Raw genomic sequence first — 19,820 nt, forward strand, 5'->3', positions numbered from 1 at the left:
TAAATGAAGAGCAATTGGTGGAGTTTTTTAATATCTGGGATCGTGACGCCGACGTTGAACTTCATGACATGGCCATAGACACGATCACATGGACATGGGAGAAAAACGGTTGGGTTTTGACAAGATCTGCGTATGTCGTCAAGTTCTGGGACAGGGAAGTCTCTCCGACAGCAAGTTTCACGTGGAAATCAAGAGCGCCCTTACAATGCAAGTTTTTCTCCTGGCTAGCTATCAAGGGTAGTTGCTGGACGTCAGATCGTCTGGCTAGAAGGGGGCTGCCACACCAAGACAAATGCCCGTTATGTGGTCAGCAGGAAGAAATGATCAACCACATCCTCCTTCAGTGCGTCTTCGCGAGGCATATTTGGGTGGCCATTGGCATGGCCCTTGACTTGCCAGATTGGACGCCCATGCATATAGACGTACTCGCGGAGTGGTGCATCAGCAAAGCAAAAGGAAGTTACTCAGACAAGGATATCAGGACGATCATCACTCTCAGTATGTGGATTCCGTGGAAGCATCGAAATGCCATCATGTTCAACAGGGCAACACCATCCTTAGGCCATGTTGTTATCGTTATTGGGAAGGAGTGCAGAAGTTGGTCCAAGGCGGGTCTGATCAAGGGCGACCTTGAGGTCTTCTTCGGCAAGCTAGCTAGGTGGGGGAGTGCGAGGAGTAACTAGGATACATGTCGTGTGTTGTGGAGTGGTGGTGGAGAAGTGTGTGCATGTAATATATAGCTTGTAACACTACTTCGTGGAGGGGGTTCTTTACCCCTCTTCGCTCTCTTTAATATATGATACGCACACTCGTGCGTATTCCAGAATTTTTTTGGCTTGATTTGTAGCAATCTCCTCTGGTTTCCTTTCAAATGTGATATTTCCTGCCATCTAAAGGCCAAAGTAGATTTTCCTCTCTTTTGTTGGTTTAGCACTAGAAATATCCGAAGAATAACAAAAATCCAATGAAACCAAATGGAAATCACTATGAGAAACATCGTAAATTCTCGAGCCATCAACGACCGCGAGCGAGATCCGGCTGCCGGTGGCGCGATGTGGAAGGCGGGTGGTGGAGGTGGAGGTGGAGGTGGAGGTGAAGGAGTAGAGTGGCAGTGACGGCCGGAGGAGGACCCGGCCTCGCGGTCGTGCTTGCCCTTGCGGCCGGGGATCCAATGCCTTCCCATGGTGGGCGACGGAGGAGGTGGAGGACGGCAGGCTAGGGTTTCGATGTCGGGGCTCGAGGAGGCACACGTCGCCGGGAGTGGAAATGTGGACTCCCACCGGTCCACGACTTCCACATTAAGGACGACGACCGCTCAGCCCGAGTGTCTGCCAGGTGGGGCCTCCTGCCCGTGCGCAGTCAATGTGAACGGTGGGATTTAGGTGGCCGACCGCCAAGCGGGCCTGAGGCGGACACGGAGCGGGCGGGTGCGCGTCCGTTCGACGTCCGTGTGGACGCAAACTAGCGCAGGTTTGCGCCGGAAATGGAGCAGACCGGACGTCAAACAGACGAAATATGCGGACGTGGTCGCGCGTTGGGCCGTGTCGTTTGTCTCTGTCGTGCCAAACGGACAAAGGCTGACGATTTGGGGCGAGTTGCCCATATAGGTCATCGTCAGGTACCTCGTGTAGTTTAGTTTTTTAAATAAATTTTAGTTAACCTTGTTAAATAAGTCTGGTTTGCATATAATATGTATGAAATTTACTTTAATTTTGTCTGGTTTTCATCCGCTGTTCATGGACACGTCCGGACGCGTTGTTATTTTTTTTGAGAAAAAAAGTTTTTGTTGGAGAATGGCGTTTTGGAGGCCGAGCTCCATGGCCTTTATTTAAAAAAAATTCAAATTCAAACTTTTGTGTTTCAAAAAGTTCTGAAAAATATGCGTGTATGTAAATATGTAACTCACATTTGTGTAAAAGTTCATGATGAAATACCTTGAATTGTGACATGTATAAAAAAGACAAAATAATGGTCTGGGAGGATGAATAGTATCATGTGTTAAACAACCCCAGATTTGTTTTTTTTGTACAACCCTCATTTCAACGTATTTTGCCCTGAAAATTTACACACATGTGTGTCATTCCTTCATGTATATCTATGGTTTTTCTTTCAGAATTTTTTGAACCGTAAAAATATGAATTTTGATCAAAATTCAAAATTTGAATTTGGAGGCCTCATTGGAGCTCGGTCACCAAAAGGGATTTCCGTTTTTGTTGAACATATAAAGCTTTTTGTTACAGTATACTTGATATACAATTCTGTCCATCCCCCCTCGTGCACCCCTGCGATCCAAAAATCAGAGTCCACCCCGGACGGTTAAAATCAAATCAAACCCACCACTACCTCAACATCTCTCTCATCGCTCCCCTCTCGATTCGCATCGTCTCCCTCCCTGCCTCCTCATCCCGCGGCAAAACCCTAACCCTAGCTGCTGATGGCGACGCAGCCGCCTTCCTCGGCTGCGGCCGCCGACCTCTACGAGACGGCCTCGCAGCCCGACCCCTCCGCCTCCGCCGCCGGGGACGCATACACCTTCCTGGAGTTCAACACGCAGGGCGACGACTTCGAGTACCCCGACTTCCCGGAGCTCTCCCAGCCCGCGCGATCCGCGCCGCCGCCCCCGGCCCCCGTCACCTCCTCAGCCTCTTCTTCCTGGCCGGCTCCGCCCCTGCCGCCCGACGCTTTGCCGGACGCCGATCTCGCGCCGCAGGACTCGACCCCGCCGGCCTCTTCATCCTCGCCGTCGCCGCGGTCGTCGGCGTCGAAGTCAAGGGCGGCGGCGGCGGTGGCGGACGGGCTAGCCGCGGGGGTTGCGGCCCTCAGCTTCGAGGAGCCTCCTGGCGCCGGAACGGGGGATGACGGGTACGACTATGGCAAGGGCGACTTCGTGGAGCACGCCTGCCGGTACTGCGGGATCCACAACCCTGCATGCGTTGCGCGCTGCAACGTGCCATCCTGCCGCAAGTGGTTTTGTAACTCGCGAGGGAACACCTCTGGCTCCCACATTGTTAACCACCTGGTGCGGTTCCTTCCCTTTATTTGGTTGTTTCGAATTCTAAGCTAGTGGACTGTGAAGTACAAAATTACTGAGAAATTAGTTACATTGGGTCATAAAGATTCTCTTGTTAGGTACCGTTTTTAGTGTTGGATTGGTTGATGGTGCTAAGATGATGATACTGATACCAGACAGAGTCTAGGCCAGGATTATGCAATCTTACTTGATTAGAAAGCGGAAGTTGCTTAGTAGGCGATATATGTGAACTTGACCGGTCATCGGTGTCTTCTGTTATGGCTAGTTCGCTAGTTTGATTAGTTTGGTCTTTGGTGTGAATGTGTCGGCAGTTTTGGTAGCATGTGGACATGTTAAGTTTCTCCTTGATAATTTGTTTAAAGTGAGTTACATTTCCATCATGTTAGTCTTTTAGTGTAGAAAACTGACCTGGCCTGTAAGTTAACAGCATTTATAGTTGTATTTTGTCAATGTTTTTCATGATGTTGCCAAATTAGGTCGAGAGTCCTTATTGGGTTCACTTTTGTTATTACGTTGTATAAGATGATATGAATATTATGCTAAATATTCGGATTTGCTAAAGAGTCTCATCTAACTCCTACAAATCATTTGAGTAATCAAACAAAAAGTAAAAATAATAAACCCGCACAAATCTTCATCAAAATCAAGTGGTGTAGGAGTTAGGTGTGACTTGGTTAAGTCTCATCTAGATGAGAGCTAGACACACCCTTAAATATTTGTCCCAATCATGGTAGCAGTGTAGTTCTGTTTTGCAAGTGGTTCATAATATCAGTATACTTTGTTTAGATTGTCTTTAGGATACCCGAAATATTATTTAACAATGTTTAGTGCTATAATTTCAATTTGTACAAATGATAAGCAGGGGATGGGCCTATTGACTGAACTGTGTTTTTTAAACAACTTGTGCCACAATACCTATCAGTTGCCACCAATTGATTCTGAGAATGACATGAAATTTCACTATCTTCCTTTATGCTTAGCTGCCATTGTTTCTTATGGTCTCTTCATATATACCTTTTTGGCTGTATAGAGCACATAAGATACCAAGCATGTTTGATGCATTATTCCTTATTTATGTTATATCTTTCTCCTGTCATATCTCTGGATAATTAGTTAATTACCATAAATCAGCTCTGATTCAGTTGTGTTTTGTTCATAGTTATGCTAATCGTATCAATTACCCTTGCTTCATCCACTAAATAAACATCTTCAGGGTAAACAACATTTGGCAGTCATAGGCAGACAACTCCTTTTCGCAAGACCATTACTGCTTCTACTTATTTTTATATTTATTAAGGAAACTGTTGGCCATTTTGGCTAACTGACTACAATTATTAATTATACCTGAAGGCATGTGGTTCTTTTTTTCGCAGGTCAGAGCAAAACATAAGGAAGTCTGCCTTCACAAGGATAGCCCTCTGGGAGAAACGATTCTTGAATGCTACAATTGTGGCTGCCGGAATGTATTTCTGCTTGGTTTTATCTCCGCAAAGGCAGAGAATGTTGTTGTTCTTCTGTGTAGAGAGCCCTGCTTGAATGTTAATGCGTTGAAGGATATGAATTGGGATCTCAGTCAGTGGACACCTCTTATTGATGACAGGTGTTTCTTATCATGGCTTGTCAAGGTAAGATTTTTCTCCCCTTTTTATGCTGTTTTGTGGTGGGTGCACGTTTAAATACCCTTATTTTCTCTTCTTGATAACTGATTAGTGAACAATTTTATGTCTTCCAGGTTCCCTCAGAACAGGAGCAGTTGAGAGCACGCCAAATTAGTGCCCAGCAAATTAACAAAGTGGAAGAGCTCTGGAAAACAAATCCTGATGCCTCTCTTGAAGATCTTGAAAAACCTGGTGTAGATAATGAACCCCAGCCGGTGGTTTTGAAGTATGAAGATGCTTACCAGGTTTTGAAATTGTCTGCGGGCATTTGTTCCTTGAACTTATTTCAGATATCATAGTGTGTTCAGTTATATGTTAAATCTTCTTGTGTTAACTAGCACTCTAACTAGAATGCCTTTATTGTTTGTGCCAGTATCAAAATGTTTTTGCTCCGCTGATAAAGCTTGAGGCTGATTACGACAAGGTATTGTATTTTGACAATATTTTTAATGTGCTTGTTTTTTATTTGGGATTGAGAGGAACCCTGCCACACATTGCCGAGGGAATTGATTTATTTTATTTGTTTCCTCTTGTTGTTTTGCTGTAGATGATGAAAGAGTCACAGAGCAAGGACAGTGTAACTGTGAGGTGGGACATTGGACTGAACAAGAAGCGTGTTGCCTATTTTGTCTTTCCAAAGGTTAGTTTGGGAACTAAAATACATCTTATCGTAGTTTTTTCTGATTCTCAGTGTCAATTTTTTACTGCACTTGTTTACCTCACAATACCAGTTAATCTTAGGTAATCGATTTCTCATTTTATAGGAAGATAATGAATTGAGACTTGTCCCTGGAGATGAGCTACGTCTGAGATATTCTGGTGGTACTTCACACCCTGCATGGCAATCTGTGGGGCACGTGGTATGTGTGCTAAAAACATGCTGATTGTTAGCCGTATGGTAACCTCACTGTGTCGCTTCTATGCTGGCACTCATGCTAAGCACATTCTCCCTACAGATTAAACTCACTGCACAAGAGGAGGTAGCACTTGAGCTTCGTGCTAGTCAGGTATGAGGAAGCAGTTCATTCTTGTTTCCTTAAAACATATGCTCACTATTGTATAGTTTTCACCCTCAACCTTTCTGGATTTCAGGGAGTGCCTGTTGAACTGAACAATGGGTTTAGTGTGGATTTTGTTTGGAAGAGTACTAGCTTTGATAGGATGCAAGGGGCAATGAAGACTTTTGCTGTAGATGAGACAAGTGTCAGTGGGTAAGTTCTATGGATTGCTAATAATATTTTTGCGTCTTGGGCGTGCAGGCATGCTTATTTGTGTCTGTTTTCTGTTGTGATTATGAGTTGAAGGGGAAGCAATATGAAACCCACAAGTACTTCAGTTGCTCTCGAAGTTATTTCATAATTATTAGGGAGTTGCAGTTAATGCAAAATAGGTATTGTAAAGCTATAGCCATATTTCTAATCCTCAAGGCTCCAACCTTCCGGAAAATAAGGCCAACACATTTGATCCTCATTTAACCAACATTGTAAAAGAGTACAAGTAGGAGGTAATTATGAATCCATTGATTCTTTGTTTTAGTTCTACTTACTACTCCCTCCGTCCGAAAATACTTGTCATCAAAATGGATAAAAAGAGATGTATCTATAAGTAAAATATGTCTAGATACATCCCCTTTTATTCATTTTGATGACAAGTATTTCCGGACGGAGGGAGTACTTACCTCTTCTTATTTGGATATGTGGTTGAAGGGAGGGGATTTAGTCTTTAGAATGTTTTCTTCTGTAAGTTGTGTATTTGTATTGTTTGTTTATTCACAATGATTTGCAGCATACTCCTTCCATTCCAAAGTAATTGAGTTCTATTTTGTCCTAAGTCACGTTTATTTAAGCTTGATCAAGTCTAGAGAAAAAAGTATCAATATCTACAACACTAAATTAGATTTATCAGATTCTTTCGTTATAAAGTATATTTTTGTACTATATATATCTACAACACTAGTTTTGTCCTACCACATTTTCCTATAGGCTTGGTCAAACTTAAAGAAGTTTGACTTCGGGCAAACCTAGAACTTCAATTAATTAAATTCTTCATAAAGCATGTCTTAGTCATGTGACGTCACCTTCAGCGAATTCTCAACTTTTGGTGTTCACTCAACGCAGGTACATATATCATCACCTTTTGGGGCATGAAGTTGAGCATCAGATAATACGCAATACACTACCGAGACGCTTCGGTGCGCCAGGACTTCCAGAATTAAATGCTTCCCAGGTACCCTGATGTATTAGTGTGTTAATACGAAGTAATTTTTAGTTGAACAATATGCGACCTCTCAGGCTACTTCTGATTAGTGCATCCTTTATCAACGCACTTCTGTGGTTAAGATTTGTATGCTGTCTTCTTGTTCTAGGATGTGTCAGTGGGGTCCTTATGTTCTCCCTCTGTCCCAAAATAGAAGCTGTTCTAAGAAAGTGTGTGAGCAAACTTTTCTATCTTGACCACTAAGTAATAGAAAATTATTTTGATTGGTTAAGTATATAGAGTTTTTATGAAAAACTGTTCCACAACAATTCTTTATAATATCTCACTTTCATATTACACACAATAATGGTCAAATGATTTAAACAATTATATTTGTTTTGTTCTTGATCTGGTGCTGTATGTATTCAGGTCTTGGCAGTTAAAAGTGTTCTCCAGAAGCCCGTTAGTTTGATTCAAGGTCCACCTGGCACTGGGAAAACTGTTACATCAGCTGCAATTGTGTACCACATGGCAAAACAAGGCCAAGGGCAGGTATAGAACTGCATGGTGTACACTTGATGTGTTGTTATAGCTTGGAAGTATTGTTTGACCCCTTCTCTCTTGTTTGAAATCTTAGGTCCTTGTATGTGCACCAAGTAATGTTGCTGTTGATCAGTTGGCAGAGAAGATAAGCTCAACAGGTCTCAAGGTGAATGATGAATTTACTGTTTATGTTGATTATCTACCGTTTCCAACTGTACCTTTTCAACTCGTCAGCAATCAATTGAGCATGGCATCTGCAGTGTACTGCAACTGTTACTGTTTAGTTACCTCTCATATGCTTCGGCCCTGTTTGGATACTCACTTAGCTAGAGGTTAGAGTTAGTTTCTAACCATGACTAACCCTGAACTAACTCTAGCCAAAAAGGTGTTTGGATGACAGGGTTAGATTGACAATAAATGCACTAGGAGAACTAGCTCCAATTAGCACCTTTTGGGTGGGATAGTTTTTTTTGGATGGGTTAGATGCAACTAGCTCAAAGTAGCCCTCATGTTTGGATACTTTAGGGCTATCTGAGCCAAACTACCTCAAACTAGCCCTCATGTTTGGATACTTTAGGGCTATCTGAGCCTATGTTTTTAAGGCGACACTTTGCTTTAAGGCGCTGGGGGGGCGCCTCGACGCCTAGGCGACGCCTAGGCGCCTAAAGCGGACGCCTAGGCGCCTAAAGCGGGCATATTGCAAAGCGCTGGGGGGGCGCCTCGACGCCTAGGCGTCACCTTACGGACGCCTTAAAAACATAGATCTGAGCCAAACTACCTCAAACTAACTCTAACCCATGGATCCAAACAGGGCCTTCAACTGATTGCAAGAATTGACGAGATATTTTTTTCCGCAATGAACTACACACTGCAATTAATGAGTTATTATTTGTGGTTTATCCTTTCAACGAATAACCTTAGTTGAATACTCTACTTGCTGCAGGTTGTTAGACTTTGTGCGAAATCTAGAGAAGCAGTTTCTTCACCTGTTGAGCATCTTACACTTCATTATCAGGTACACTCTTGACTCCTATCTAGTCGCTTGCATCCAAAATAACCATTTTTGTGTGAACGTTAATCATGGGTTTTTGCAATCATGCAGGTTCGGCATCTCGATAATTCCGAGAAGAGCGAAATGCATAAGCTACAGCAACTAAAAGACGAGCAAGGTGTTTTATCCACTCAGTCTCTCACCAAGCGTGATGCTTTCATTGAACATTTTCTTTGAAGAGACTCGGTATGACTCAGTTGGTTGGCTGGGAACTGATGTGCTGTGTTATATTTCCACAGGAGAATTGTCGAGCAGTGATGAGAAAAAGTACAAGGCACTAAAACGAGCCACTGAAAGAGAGATATTACAAAGTGCTGATGTGATTTGCTGCACCTGTGTTGGTGCTGGAGACCCTCGTTTGTCAAACTTCCGTTTTCGCCAGGTAATGATTTCTACCCTCTAGTCTTTAGGTTAGCAGTGTTCATATTTTTTCTATATTGTATCCTGAAGCAATGGAAATTGTTATTGACAGGTTCTTATCGATGAGTCTACACAGGCGACAGAGCCAGAATGTCTTATTCCATTGGTTCTTGGTGTTAAGCAGGTGAAGATGTAATCAATGATCTCATTTAGGTTAACATGATTATATTTATTTATGCTTTTGAGCTATTCAGGTTGTTCTTGTTGGAGATCATTGCCAACTGGGTCCAGTCATCATGTGCAAAAAGGCAGCGCGAGCAGGATTAGCACAATCTCTCTTTGAGCGCCTTGTTATCCTTGGAGTCAAGCCATTCAGGCTACAGGTAACGGTTGCCTTTTCGTGTCTAGCAGTATCATCATGTTGTTACTACTATGCTTTCCGTAACTCGCCGGTTCATTCTAGATTGATTACCAGAACTGTGTAAGTTTCGAGATTAATAATACTCCCTCCATCCGAAAAAGCTTTTTCGGACGGGGGGAGTATTATAACTATGTCGGTACTTCTCACAGTATGTTTCTTTTCTAAAGATATTTTATACTCTTTTAGCGTGGGTCTCCTTAAAGGGTAGCCTTGGCGCAGCGGTAAACCTGTTGCCTTCTGACATGCGGTCACGTGTTCAAGTCCTGGAAACAGCTTCTTGCAGAAATGTATGGAAAGGCTGTGTACAATAGACCCTAAGTGGTCGGGCCCTTCCCTGGACCCTGCGCAAGCGGGAGTTATGTGCGCCCGGATGCCCTGTTTTTAGCCTGGATCTCCTTCACATATTATGTCTATGTGTATTACTCTCTCCATTCCTAACTATAAGTCTTTTTAGAGATTCAAATATAGACTACATACGGAGCAAAATGAGTGAGTCTATATTACATCCGTATGTAGTCCATATTGAAATCTCTAAAAGGACTTATATTTAGGGACGGAGGGAGTAGTTTATTACATATAACTCATAACACTCCTAAGCTGCTACCTTGTACTCCCTCCGTTCCTAAATATAAGGCTTTTTAGAGATTCCAACAAGGACTACATATGGAGCAAAATGAGTGGATCGACACTCTAAACTACAACTACGTCTATATACATCCGTATGTAGTCCATATTGGAATCTCTAAAAAGGCTTATATTTAAAAAGGGAGGGAGTACATTATATTATTTTAATAGATCTTTATGTTGTTTGATGCACAGGAAATAGTATTTACCTTTTGTGAAGGAACCTCCATATTACATGTTACTTCATGTACTATATCCATCCTTATTTTCTTGAACTTCACACAGATATTTCCTACCACCCCTTTTGTTATTTTGGACATCAAATTGAGTAGAAATAAGTTCTATGATGAACAGAAGTCTGTACAACTGTACCTATTTTGCCGCAGGATATCAGCTATTAAATCAAACAAGTGATATCTGAGTTTAAAATATGATATTGCAATGATTGACTGTTACTATTCTTTGACAATAATTTGTTCTCGAGATAGTGGACTTATTTCAGTTGAAAGCTAATACAATTATTACAACTTTGCAGTCAAAAGCTGAAATATTTCGTTTAAAACTATACTTGTTTCAGTTTAAAGCTAATACTATTAACTTGATAACCCTGATTTTACAGGTCCAATATAGAATGCACCCTTGTCTTTCAGAATTTCCATCCAACTGTTTTTATGAAGGCACACTGCAAAATGGGGTAACCGCAAATGAGAGACAGTCATCTGGAATTGACTTTCCTTGGCCTGTTCCAAATCGACCGATGTTCTTCTATGTGCAGGTACTTTTTTGGAAAATTGATTGCATTTTTATTTATGGAAAAGGCCTATATATACTGATTTGAACTGATTTTCTATAGATGGGAGTAGAAGAGATAAGTGCTAGTGGGACATCTTACCTCAATAGGACTGAAGCTGCAAATGTAGAGAAAATTGTAACTACATTCTTAAGAAGTGGTGTTGTGCCAAGCCAGGTATGTACTGAGTAAAAATGATTACTATCATAAGGACGTTCTTTCAAAACCAGGGAGCCACTGCTCCACTAATGGATGGTGTCGATTTCAAAGCCGATAGCACTGGGACATGTTCCAATGTGTGAGGTTTGCAGGGAATTAACCTGTTAAGGTGTATGGCATAGCATGCGGTACAATTTTCTCTAATTCCTGGACCCGCACCGTGCTTTGGTTGACATGCCTCCTGCCATAAGGCTAGCACCCACCCTTGCTCGTTGTCTTCAAATGGGACGAACTTGACAAGCTGCTGCTGCTCTCTCCCTTCTAAGTCGTTCATGCATCTTCCAGCGTTGTCATTGAGAAGCAGACCTGGATCTTAGAATAGAACATTAGAGTGCTTGATAGAAGGGGAAAACGGGGTGTAAAGCAACCAGCTAGTATGGATATTATTTTTTGGTGGCAGCCTATGAAATCTGCTATCGCTGGCCCAGTGGATTTAGATGAGTGTCAGGTTGAGTTGGAGTAGAAGAGCAAAAACCAGTGGAAAAGAAAGCAGCCTATTTCCTTTCGTTGTTTGTTTTCTTTATTCCAGAGTGGATCTTAGGCTCCTAGCTATAGCTTTTCACACACATGCAGTACCTGACACATATATGCCCATGCATTTTGCTGGGCCCAATTTGTGTGTACATGCTTGCAATGATTCCTGCATGATAAAGGATAACCATAACAGATTACACAAAAAAGAAGAAAACTATGAACGGCCCAGGTTCCAATACAAGATCTAACAAGACATCAATGGGTCGAGTTAGGTTCCAAGAATCTCCTGAACTTTATTCTTATGATCATTTAGAAGTTCTGCACTAGCCCCTTCTGTATGAGAAGACATCACTAATTATTTCGAAACTGGATTTGTACCTCATGGATCTTTAATATGCAGATCGGAGTTATCACACCTTATGAAGGGCAGAGGGCGTATATAGTAAATTATATGTCAAGGAATGGCTCTCTTCGCCAACAGCTTTACAAGGAAATTGAGGTAAACCATAAAACTGTAGACTATACTTGTAAATATAAGGTGCATTTTGTTTTGTTAAGATGAGGCTTCAGTCATCGATTGGTAATATTGATATGTAATATGCATGGCCTCAGATGAAATGTTCATATATTTCAATTTTAAAGTACTTTTATGTTCATGGTGTTTTGTGTCGCAAATCAAATATTAATGGATTATTGGGCACAGTTCTTTTTAACTTTTGATTCTCCAGAATCAGCTTTTGGGAAACTTCCCCCAGAATCAGCTGCTAGTACTTTCCTGAGATTGTGGTCTGAGATTATGGAACGAGTTGTATGTTGAAATGTCTATAATGCCCCTGAACAGAAACTTTGTGTTGAATTGCTAACACTTAGAAGTTTCAAACAATTTATCGTCAAATATGAGCATGAATAAGATTTATGAATATCTTAGATTGATAAATATTACAATAAAGAAGGTTTCCACGTTTCCTTTGCCACAAAAGAAGTTCCACTACAAATAGATTGACTGATTTCATGGTACAAGACTGATAGCAATAGCCTCACGTGTTGCGGCCATGGTACATCATCTTCTGGTGGTAGTGCGTTGGCGCCCGTAAATGGCAATGGGGGTTGCACATATGATCCATCTATCGACCGATTAAGTCTCTGTACAGACAAATACATCCATCTACCGATCCATTGTTTTTTCTATGTACAGAGATTGAATGGCATGACAAATTCTATAGAGATGAACACATCCATTCACCAGTCCATCCATCCATCCATCCATCAATTTCTGTGCGAACTAGGAACAGAGAAGACAGAGAGGAGAGAAGACAAAGAGGAGAGGAGAGCTCACCTGAGGCGATGGCCCGACCGAACTCCGGAGTGGCCCCGTCCGGCGGAGGCGGATCTGGTGGAGGCGGCATCGGGCGGAGCAGCGGCTGTGGGCCTGGAGGTGAGCAGTCGGGGCGGAGGAGCGGCCGGGGCGGGCTGTCGGGCGGCTAGGCGGCGGCGGCCCTGTAACCCTATTGCGAGCGCGAGCGGGGAGGTGGGGGATCAAGCGAAGGAGAGGGACAAGTCGTGCGAGTGTGACTCGTTTTCCTGGGCGCGGCTGGCCACCAGTGGCAGTTCTCTCGTAATTTGCCTCTCAAACAGGGGTACTATCTTAAATCGAACCGTTTGTTTTGTGGGAGGGTTCATAATAGCCAGAAGTGAGGTCTCCAGACGATTTTGGATTGCACTACCTATTCTAGCGATTCTCAGATGATTTAGACAATCAAATCGAGTTCTTTTAAGCTTTTGATTATTCAGACCCAGATTGTCCAGAATCGAGTGAAAAGAACTGGGCCTTAGTTGTTGGTCAAAGCCTTTTCTTTAGCAAACGAAATTAACCTTACCTTTCCAGAAATATTTGTGCTATAATATGCATAATGTTATTCAGGTGGCAAGTGTCGACTCCTTCCAGGGAAGAGAGAAAGATTACATTATTCTGTCTTGTGTTAGAAGCAATGAACACCAGGTGTGTTTTCTTTTTTTATTATATTGAGCCCATCATTTTGTTGGCTGTGTGTTTCTTGCATTATACAGTAGTAATTTATATTTATATGCACAGCATATGGTACATGCAATCTAGAGTTTATCGCTATAGATATTTTGTGTGTGATACAATATGTTTTTAGTGCTGGATTATTTAATTGTTATCTGGTCATATCAATTTGTAGATTGGTACATGCAACCTAGAGTTTATCGCCATAGATATTTTGTGTGTGATACAATATGTTTTTAGTGCTGGATTATTTAATTATTATCTGGCCATATCAATTGTAAATTGGCATTTGCTTTGTGTGTAGTTAAGTTATATATCTTTGAATATTATCTATGCATTTATGTTTCTTCATATATTGCGTTTATTGATATAAACTGAGCCATGATTCTTTGTGAATTATTGTTGTGTTCCTTGGCTGTTAGTGCTTGATGAGCAACTGTTGTACGCCGAATCGTTTAACTGATGATGCATATTGCTTTTGACGTTTTTTTCAGGGTATCGGCTTTCTTAATGATCCACGCAGGTTAAATGTTGCATTAACTCGTGCTAGGTATGGTATAGTCGTTCTTGGGAACCCTAAAGTTCTAAGCAAGCAGCCTCTTTGGAATAGTTTGTTGACACATTACAAGGTACAACTTTCCGTTGATACATACCAATGCTTACTTTAAGCTGCAAATGATTAGTATTTTATTAGTTTGTTGCTGCCCTTTTGGTGAGACTTTTACACATCAAAACTCTATAAAACTTTATAGCTTGGTTCGGTTATCTTTCATTGTATATTAAAATTCCTAGGGGGTGTATTGTGTGCCTGTGTGTGCCATAGTAGTTTCTGTGATATGAATTTGTGCTGGAAGATAAATACTCCCTCCGTCCGAAAATACTTGTCCTAGAAATGGCTGTATCTAGACTTACTTTAGTTATAGATACATCCATTTTATCCATTTCTAGGACAAGTATTTCCGGACGGAGGGAGTATCAAAGGAAATGACATATGCATAATCTGGCTACAAGTAAAACGAGGAGCATTACTAACAGTGGCGGAGCTATGTGAGGACAAATGAGAATTCATGTTATCGTAATTCTCAAGTTAAGAATTACTACTGCCTCTGTCCTGGTTTACTAGTCCTCCTTGTATTTTGGGTCATATTTTGACCATGATTTTAACTAATAAAATATAAGTTATACATAGCAAAAAATATATAATTAGAATCTACATTCAAATACGATTCCAACAACATAATTTTTGGTGACATGCATTAACATTTTGCTAGTCAAATATGTGGTCAAACTTGTGCTCCCCCTGTAAATAAATATAAGAGCGTGTAGATCACTACTACGCTCTTACATTCCTTTACAGACGGAGTAGCTTTTATACATATAAATCTCTACATTACGTAATCTGGCTACAAGTAAAACGAGGAGCATTACTAACAGTGGCGGAGCTACGTGAGGACAAATGAGAATTCATGTTATTGTAATTCTCAAGTTAAGAATTACTACTGCCTCTCCTGGTTTACTAGTCCTCCTTGTATTTTGGGTCATATTTTGACCATGATTTTAACTAATAAAATATAAGTTATACGTAGCAAAAAATATATAATTGGAATCTACATTCAAATACGATTCCAACAACATAATTTTTGGTGACATGCATTAACATTTTGCAAGTCAAATATGTGGTCAAACTTGTGCTCCCCCTGTAAATAAATATAAGAGCGTGTAGATCACTACTACGCTCTTACATTTCTTTACAGATGGAGTAGCTTTTATACATATAAATCTCTACATTACGTAATGTTGGCCCCTCCTTTATATCCAGTCAACCTCCGCTACTGATTACGAACTATTGTGGTTTGAATTATTTTATTTATAATGTATAACTTCTATGTGTTTAGGAGCATGAGTGCTTGGTAGAAGGACCTTTGAACAATTTGAAGCAGAGTATGGTGCAATTTCAGAAACCAAAAAAGGTGAATACGTGCATTGCCTCTTCCAGATACCTATTGGAAAAGCATTCTCTTTGTTATTTTCCTTTTACTAGTTTCTCACTTTTATTTTTATGAGTAGATCTACAATGATCGAAGACTGTACCTGGGTGGTGGTCAAGGTGTTATGCAGGGATCTGCCTTTGGCACTGTAGGCTCAGTAGATAAGAGAAGTGGTAGGGGAAAAGGTCTGTGCAGTTATAATTTAATGACCTGTATTTCCATTTTTGTTGACAATGGTTCTTTATTATCACCCTTAATACATCCTTCTTTCCACCAAATCAGGACACCCATTTGTTCCATTTGGGCCACCAAATGGGGCTCACAAACCTGGTGTGCACCCATCAGGCTATCCTTTACCTCGCATGCCTTATCCTCCATTTCCTGGGTCTCCACATTCTCAACCCTATGCAATTCCAACCCGGGGATCCCTGCATGGACCCATTGGAGCTGTTCCGGCGGCGCCTCAACCTGTTAATAGGAACTTTGGGGCTCCTCGTGCAAATACCGGTGGCCCTATTGGTGGTCACCTTGCTGCCCATCAGCAGAACTCTCAGCAAGCTATGGGAAGTGTGGGCCCAACTTTTAACTTTGCTGGTGATCCGAGCAGTCAGCCTTCTGGTGGAGGCCTGATGTCCCAATCTGGACTGATGACACAGGTTTGTTCATTTTTCCTTTTATTGCATAAAGTAACAGTACTTCTACATTAACATTTGCATTTCTGAAATAGATGCCTGTCCAAGGTCTTAGTCAAACATTCCGTGACGGGTTTCCTGTTGGTGGGATGTCTCAGGTACAAGCAATAAAAGGCACGTGCACCACTATCTTACCGTTCTCCCCTTTGACTGAATTTTATTTTGTTGGCTGCTAGGACTTCTTTGGAGATGATTTCAAGAGCCAAGGATCTCACGTGGCATACAACATTGCAGATTTTTCTACTCAGGTAATCCCATTTGTCTGCTGACTTTTCTGCTGTTTTTGGATCAATATTATTTTCAGATAGCTCTGTAATTTGTTATTTGTGTAAACAGACCTAGCGTTGTAATTTGTAAACAGTATTACTCCACCCACCCAAATATACAAGGCATATTTTGTTTAGTAAGACAAGGGCTTGTCCAATATATACATGACATGGAATAATTGGCAGTAGTATAAAAATTAGAGTACTTATCTGTGGTGGTGATTTCGTATCATGTAGGTCGAATATTACTTGAGTAATTGTTAGTCAAAGCCTTTTCTTTACCAAAGAAAATACTGCTCACATTTCTGGATGGAGTAGTAGTTCATTATTAGTTTGGGAAGGGACTTCTAAAAGTAAAATAACTGTCATACACAGGCTTCTCAAGGAGGTTATGCTGTTGAATATACACAAGGGCCCCAATCTGGATATCCTGGGAATTATTTGAACCAAAGTGCACATCCAGGATACCCCCATATGGGTGTAACAAATGACATTGTATCTCAGGTCTGTGGTTTGCTTTTGGTAACAATTACATTACATCTAATAAATTTTCTCTTGATTCCTTTCCCTGCACATGTTAATCTCTCTGCGCTAAGCCTGTTTTGTATGATCCAGGATCATATGGCCCATGGTTCACATGGAATGTTTACGCAAGCGGGATACAACGACCCATCACAAGATGAATCTTCTCAGATGCATTATGGGATGGGTGCTCCTGGCCATCTTCAGTCACAGGTGGTTTATCTATCTATTTTCACGTGCTAAATGTTTTCTTTGACTTGATGAAAATTTGTTGTAACTGGAGCTAACATAATGGTTTGCAGAGCATGATGAATCCTATGTACTCTCAGTCATATGCTCACTATAACACTCAACCTCAGTCTCTTCAGCCCCCACCGCAGTGATCAAGAAAGCTTGTCACGTAAGGCTGAAGCCACATTATTAAGTTTTGGAAGTTTCATGAATTGCATCCCCTTGGCCCGTGGCATCTTGGTTATGCCTTGCTGCAGTACTACGCAGAAGTGTTTGGGACTAGACATCGGTTGCAATCAAAGAGGACAAGCATATTTTGACACATTGGATGTTTATTGGGTCAGGCTTGTACAAGATTGGCTATGGCTATCGCTGGACACCGTTGCTAAGGAGCACAAGGAGTGAGATGTATCTCCTTACTTACCGTGGCAATTTTGCGATGGGGCTTACAACAACAGGTCGTCACTTGTGCATTAAGAAAAAGGGTGTCGATGCTACACCCTTCTTCACCTGTATAGAAGGCAAATGGGGCTTGTAGTGGTACAATGTGAATATGTGCTGCCATCTGAGTAAGGGTGGGCAGCTATCGCCTGCCTCCATGGTATCATGAAGACGCCTGCTGATTGGCCTTGTATAGAGGTGCTATAGGTGGTGTGGCTAACCCTCAGATCTCGCACATGGATACTTTTGCCTTAAGAACTATGTATGCTTTCTATATAGTTTTGGTATTATTATTACAGAAATGATGTAGGTAATGTTGCTTGGCAATAGCTTTGTGGTTCTTGGTGGAAAGTGAGGTTTTATTGGGCTGTTAAATCATATGGTGTAACTATGGCTTGATTCAGCTATTTAAGGCTGATTGGTGTGCGGTTGATTTTTAACCTGTGATATCCAGAGGCTTTTGGTTTTGACATCTGAAGTCGACCCCAACGTGGTTAGTTGGGGATCCTTTATTTTCCGAAGTGATTGTTCATATATTCGTGATGATACTGCATGCGTATATAGGCACGTTGTAGGACAACGTTAACTGGTCCGGGAGCTTCTGATTTCTTACCACACATGTAGCGTAAGTATCCTTCCCTGATTGGCCGGTTGCCACATGTGTCAATGGCCTCTCCCCATGTACTTTCTACGTGCAAGGGTAAATACCAATCATCTATGAAAGACCATCGTTTTTTTACACATCTGTTCGATTCTCATTTGCATTGAACACGTTACTAGCACATTCTGCAATGTTGGTTGATTATTTTAATAGCTGCGTGTGTGCATCGCATTTGGCATTGCGGCTCAAATTAAAACTATGGAAGAACCCTCCCTTATGGTTTGATACCTTTGTTACGATGTTGGTTTGATTATTTTAATAGCTGTGTGTGTGCCTCGCATCCTGCATTGTGGCTCAAATTAAAACTATGGAAGAACCCTTATGGTATGATACATTTGTTATTTTTTTCATGGTTGTCTTTAGAAAAGTATAAGGTGTCATGAAAGAAGAAAGAGCAAGATCTCGAAGATTTGCTCGTTTCTTTTAGACTTCATTTTGTAATCGCTGAAGTTAGCTCATGTATCTCTATCATGTACAATTTGCTACTCTCTCCATTCTAAAATGTAGTGCTTACTTTATTCCCGTGCTTTAACTTTGATCATAAATTTAACCAACAAGACCGATTGCGGCGGGAGCAAAAATTATATCAGTGAATTCATATTCAAAAGAAGTTTTCAATTATATAATTTTTTCTCCTGCCGCAGTCGATCTCGTTGCTTAAATTTATGGTCAAAGTTGGACCTCGGGAAGCTTGGGCGCACTATATTTTGGAATGGAGGAAGTACTATAAACATATAAATATATCATTGGTATTGATTGTAAAAAAAAGAAAGCATATTCTATCTATCGGGAGCAAAGCAAAAACTAGAGAAGGCACCCTCAGCTAAGACTAGAGGCACTATGTACGAGTAACTTTCAACTCCGTCCTCTATGAAAAATATCACTGTCCTGGAGTGAGAAGGGTGATCGGCCACATGGAAGAGACCCCAATATCAAAGATGACAACAAGAATTCCGATGAACCCTAGCTTCGAATGTCGTTGGTAACAATGCTTGTTGTTTTTTACTCCTTCCTTTCGTCATGGACGACATGAATTACTAAAATCCATCTTAAGGATTAGATGCACTTACAATATCTTTCTTTTTGATAATCGATGACAACATAGATCAAAGCTTAAAATGATGCTTTGAGAAGCATATGATATACAAGAGCCCCCTATAAATTTATACATTATTAAAAAAAGTTATGTTTGAATGCAAATGCACAATCGATTAGATACACGCGATACTCTTTTATAGCACATAAAACTTGGTGGAATGCATCAGAGCAAATGTACATCCTAAATGAAAAGGAATATTGACAACAACAGGTAGTAAAGGTGTTAAGTATGTAATGCAATCACAAGAATATAGTTAGCATGCACACCTTCTATTTGTAGGAGATAATTTCCTGCTAAAAAGGTTAGATATCAGCATAGCATCTACTAATAGATCAACACATGAAAACTATATCCACGAGGATAGAAATCTTGCAATATATAATAACATAAACATACACGCAAGAAAGAATGAAGTGTGCAAGACAAAAGATAGGAATAAAGGAGCATGTCTTGCAACTTCCGAGTGACAACAAAAAACTTGCAATGTGATATCCCAATATCACAAAGTACTAGCTTCCCAGAAGCTG

At 41.1% G+C, this 19,820-nt stretch overlaps 1 protein-coding gene across 1 annotated transcript; it reads left to right on the forward strand.

The window, feature by feature from the left end:
- The first annotated feature begins 2,319 nt into the window (after positions 1-2,319).
- Positions 2,320-18,003, forward strand: LOC123044827 (regulator of nonsense transcripts 1 homolog). The gene is made up of 29 exons (XM_044467703.1): positions 2,320-3,019; positions 4,405-4,656; positions 4,764-4,934; positions 5,063-5,113; positions 5,237-5,329; positions 5,454-5,549; positions 5,646-5,696; positions 5,782-5,900; positions 6,807-6,915; positions 7,315-7,437; positions 7,523-7,594; positions 8,372-8,443; positions 8,531-8,597; positions 8,719-8,861; positions 8,952-9,023; positions 9,094-9,222; positions 10,504-10,659; positions 10,738-10,851; positions 11,768-11,866; positions 13,289-13,366; positions 13,888-14,022; positions 15,289-15,363; positions 15,461-15,566; positions 15,664-16,037; positions 16,109-16,171; positions 16,250-16,321; positions 16,715-16,843; positions 16,955-17,074; positions 17,164-18,003. The coding sequence occupies exons 1-29, from the start codon at positions 2,435-2,437 to the stop codon at positions 17,242-17,244; spliced, it is 3,807 nt and encodes a 1,268-aa protein (XP_044323638.1). The 5' UTR covers positions 2,320-2,434; the 3' UTR covers positions 17,245-18,003.
- Positions 18,004-19,820: the final 1,817 nt, after the last annotated feature.

The sequence above is a fragment of the Triticum aestivum genome, chromosome 2B (genome assembly GCF_018294505.1).
Source record: "Triticum aestivum cultivar Chinese Spring chromosome 2B, IWGSC CS RefSeq v2.1, whole genome shotgun sequence".
Taxonomy (NCBI): domain Eukaryota; kingdom Viridiplantae; phylum Streptophyta; class Magnoliopsida; order Poales; family Poaceae; genus Triticum; species Triticum aestivum.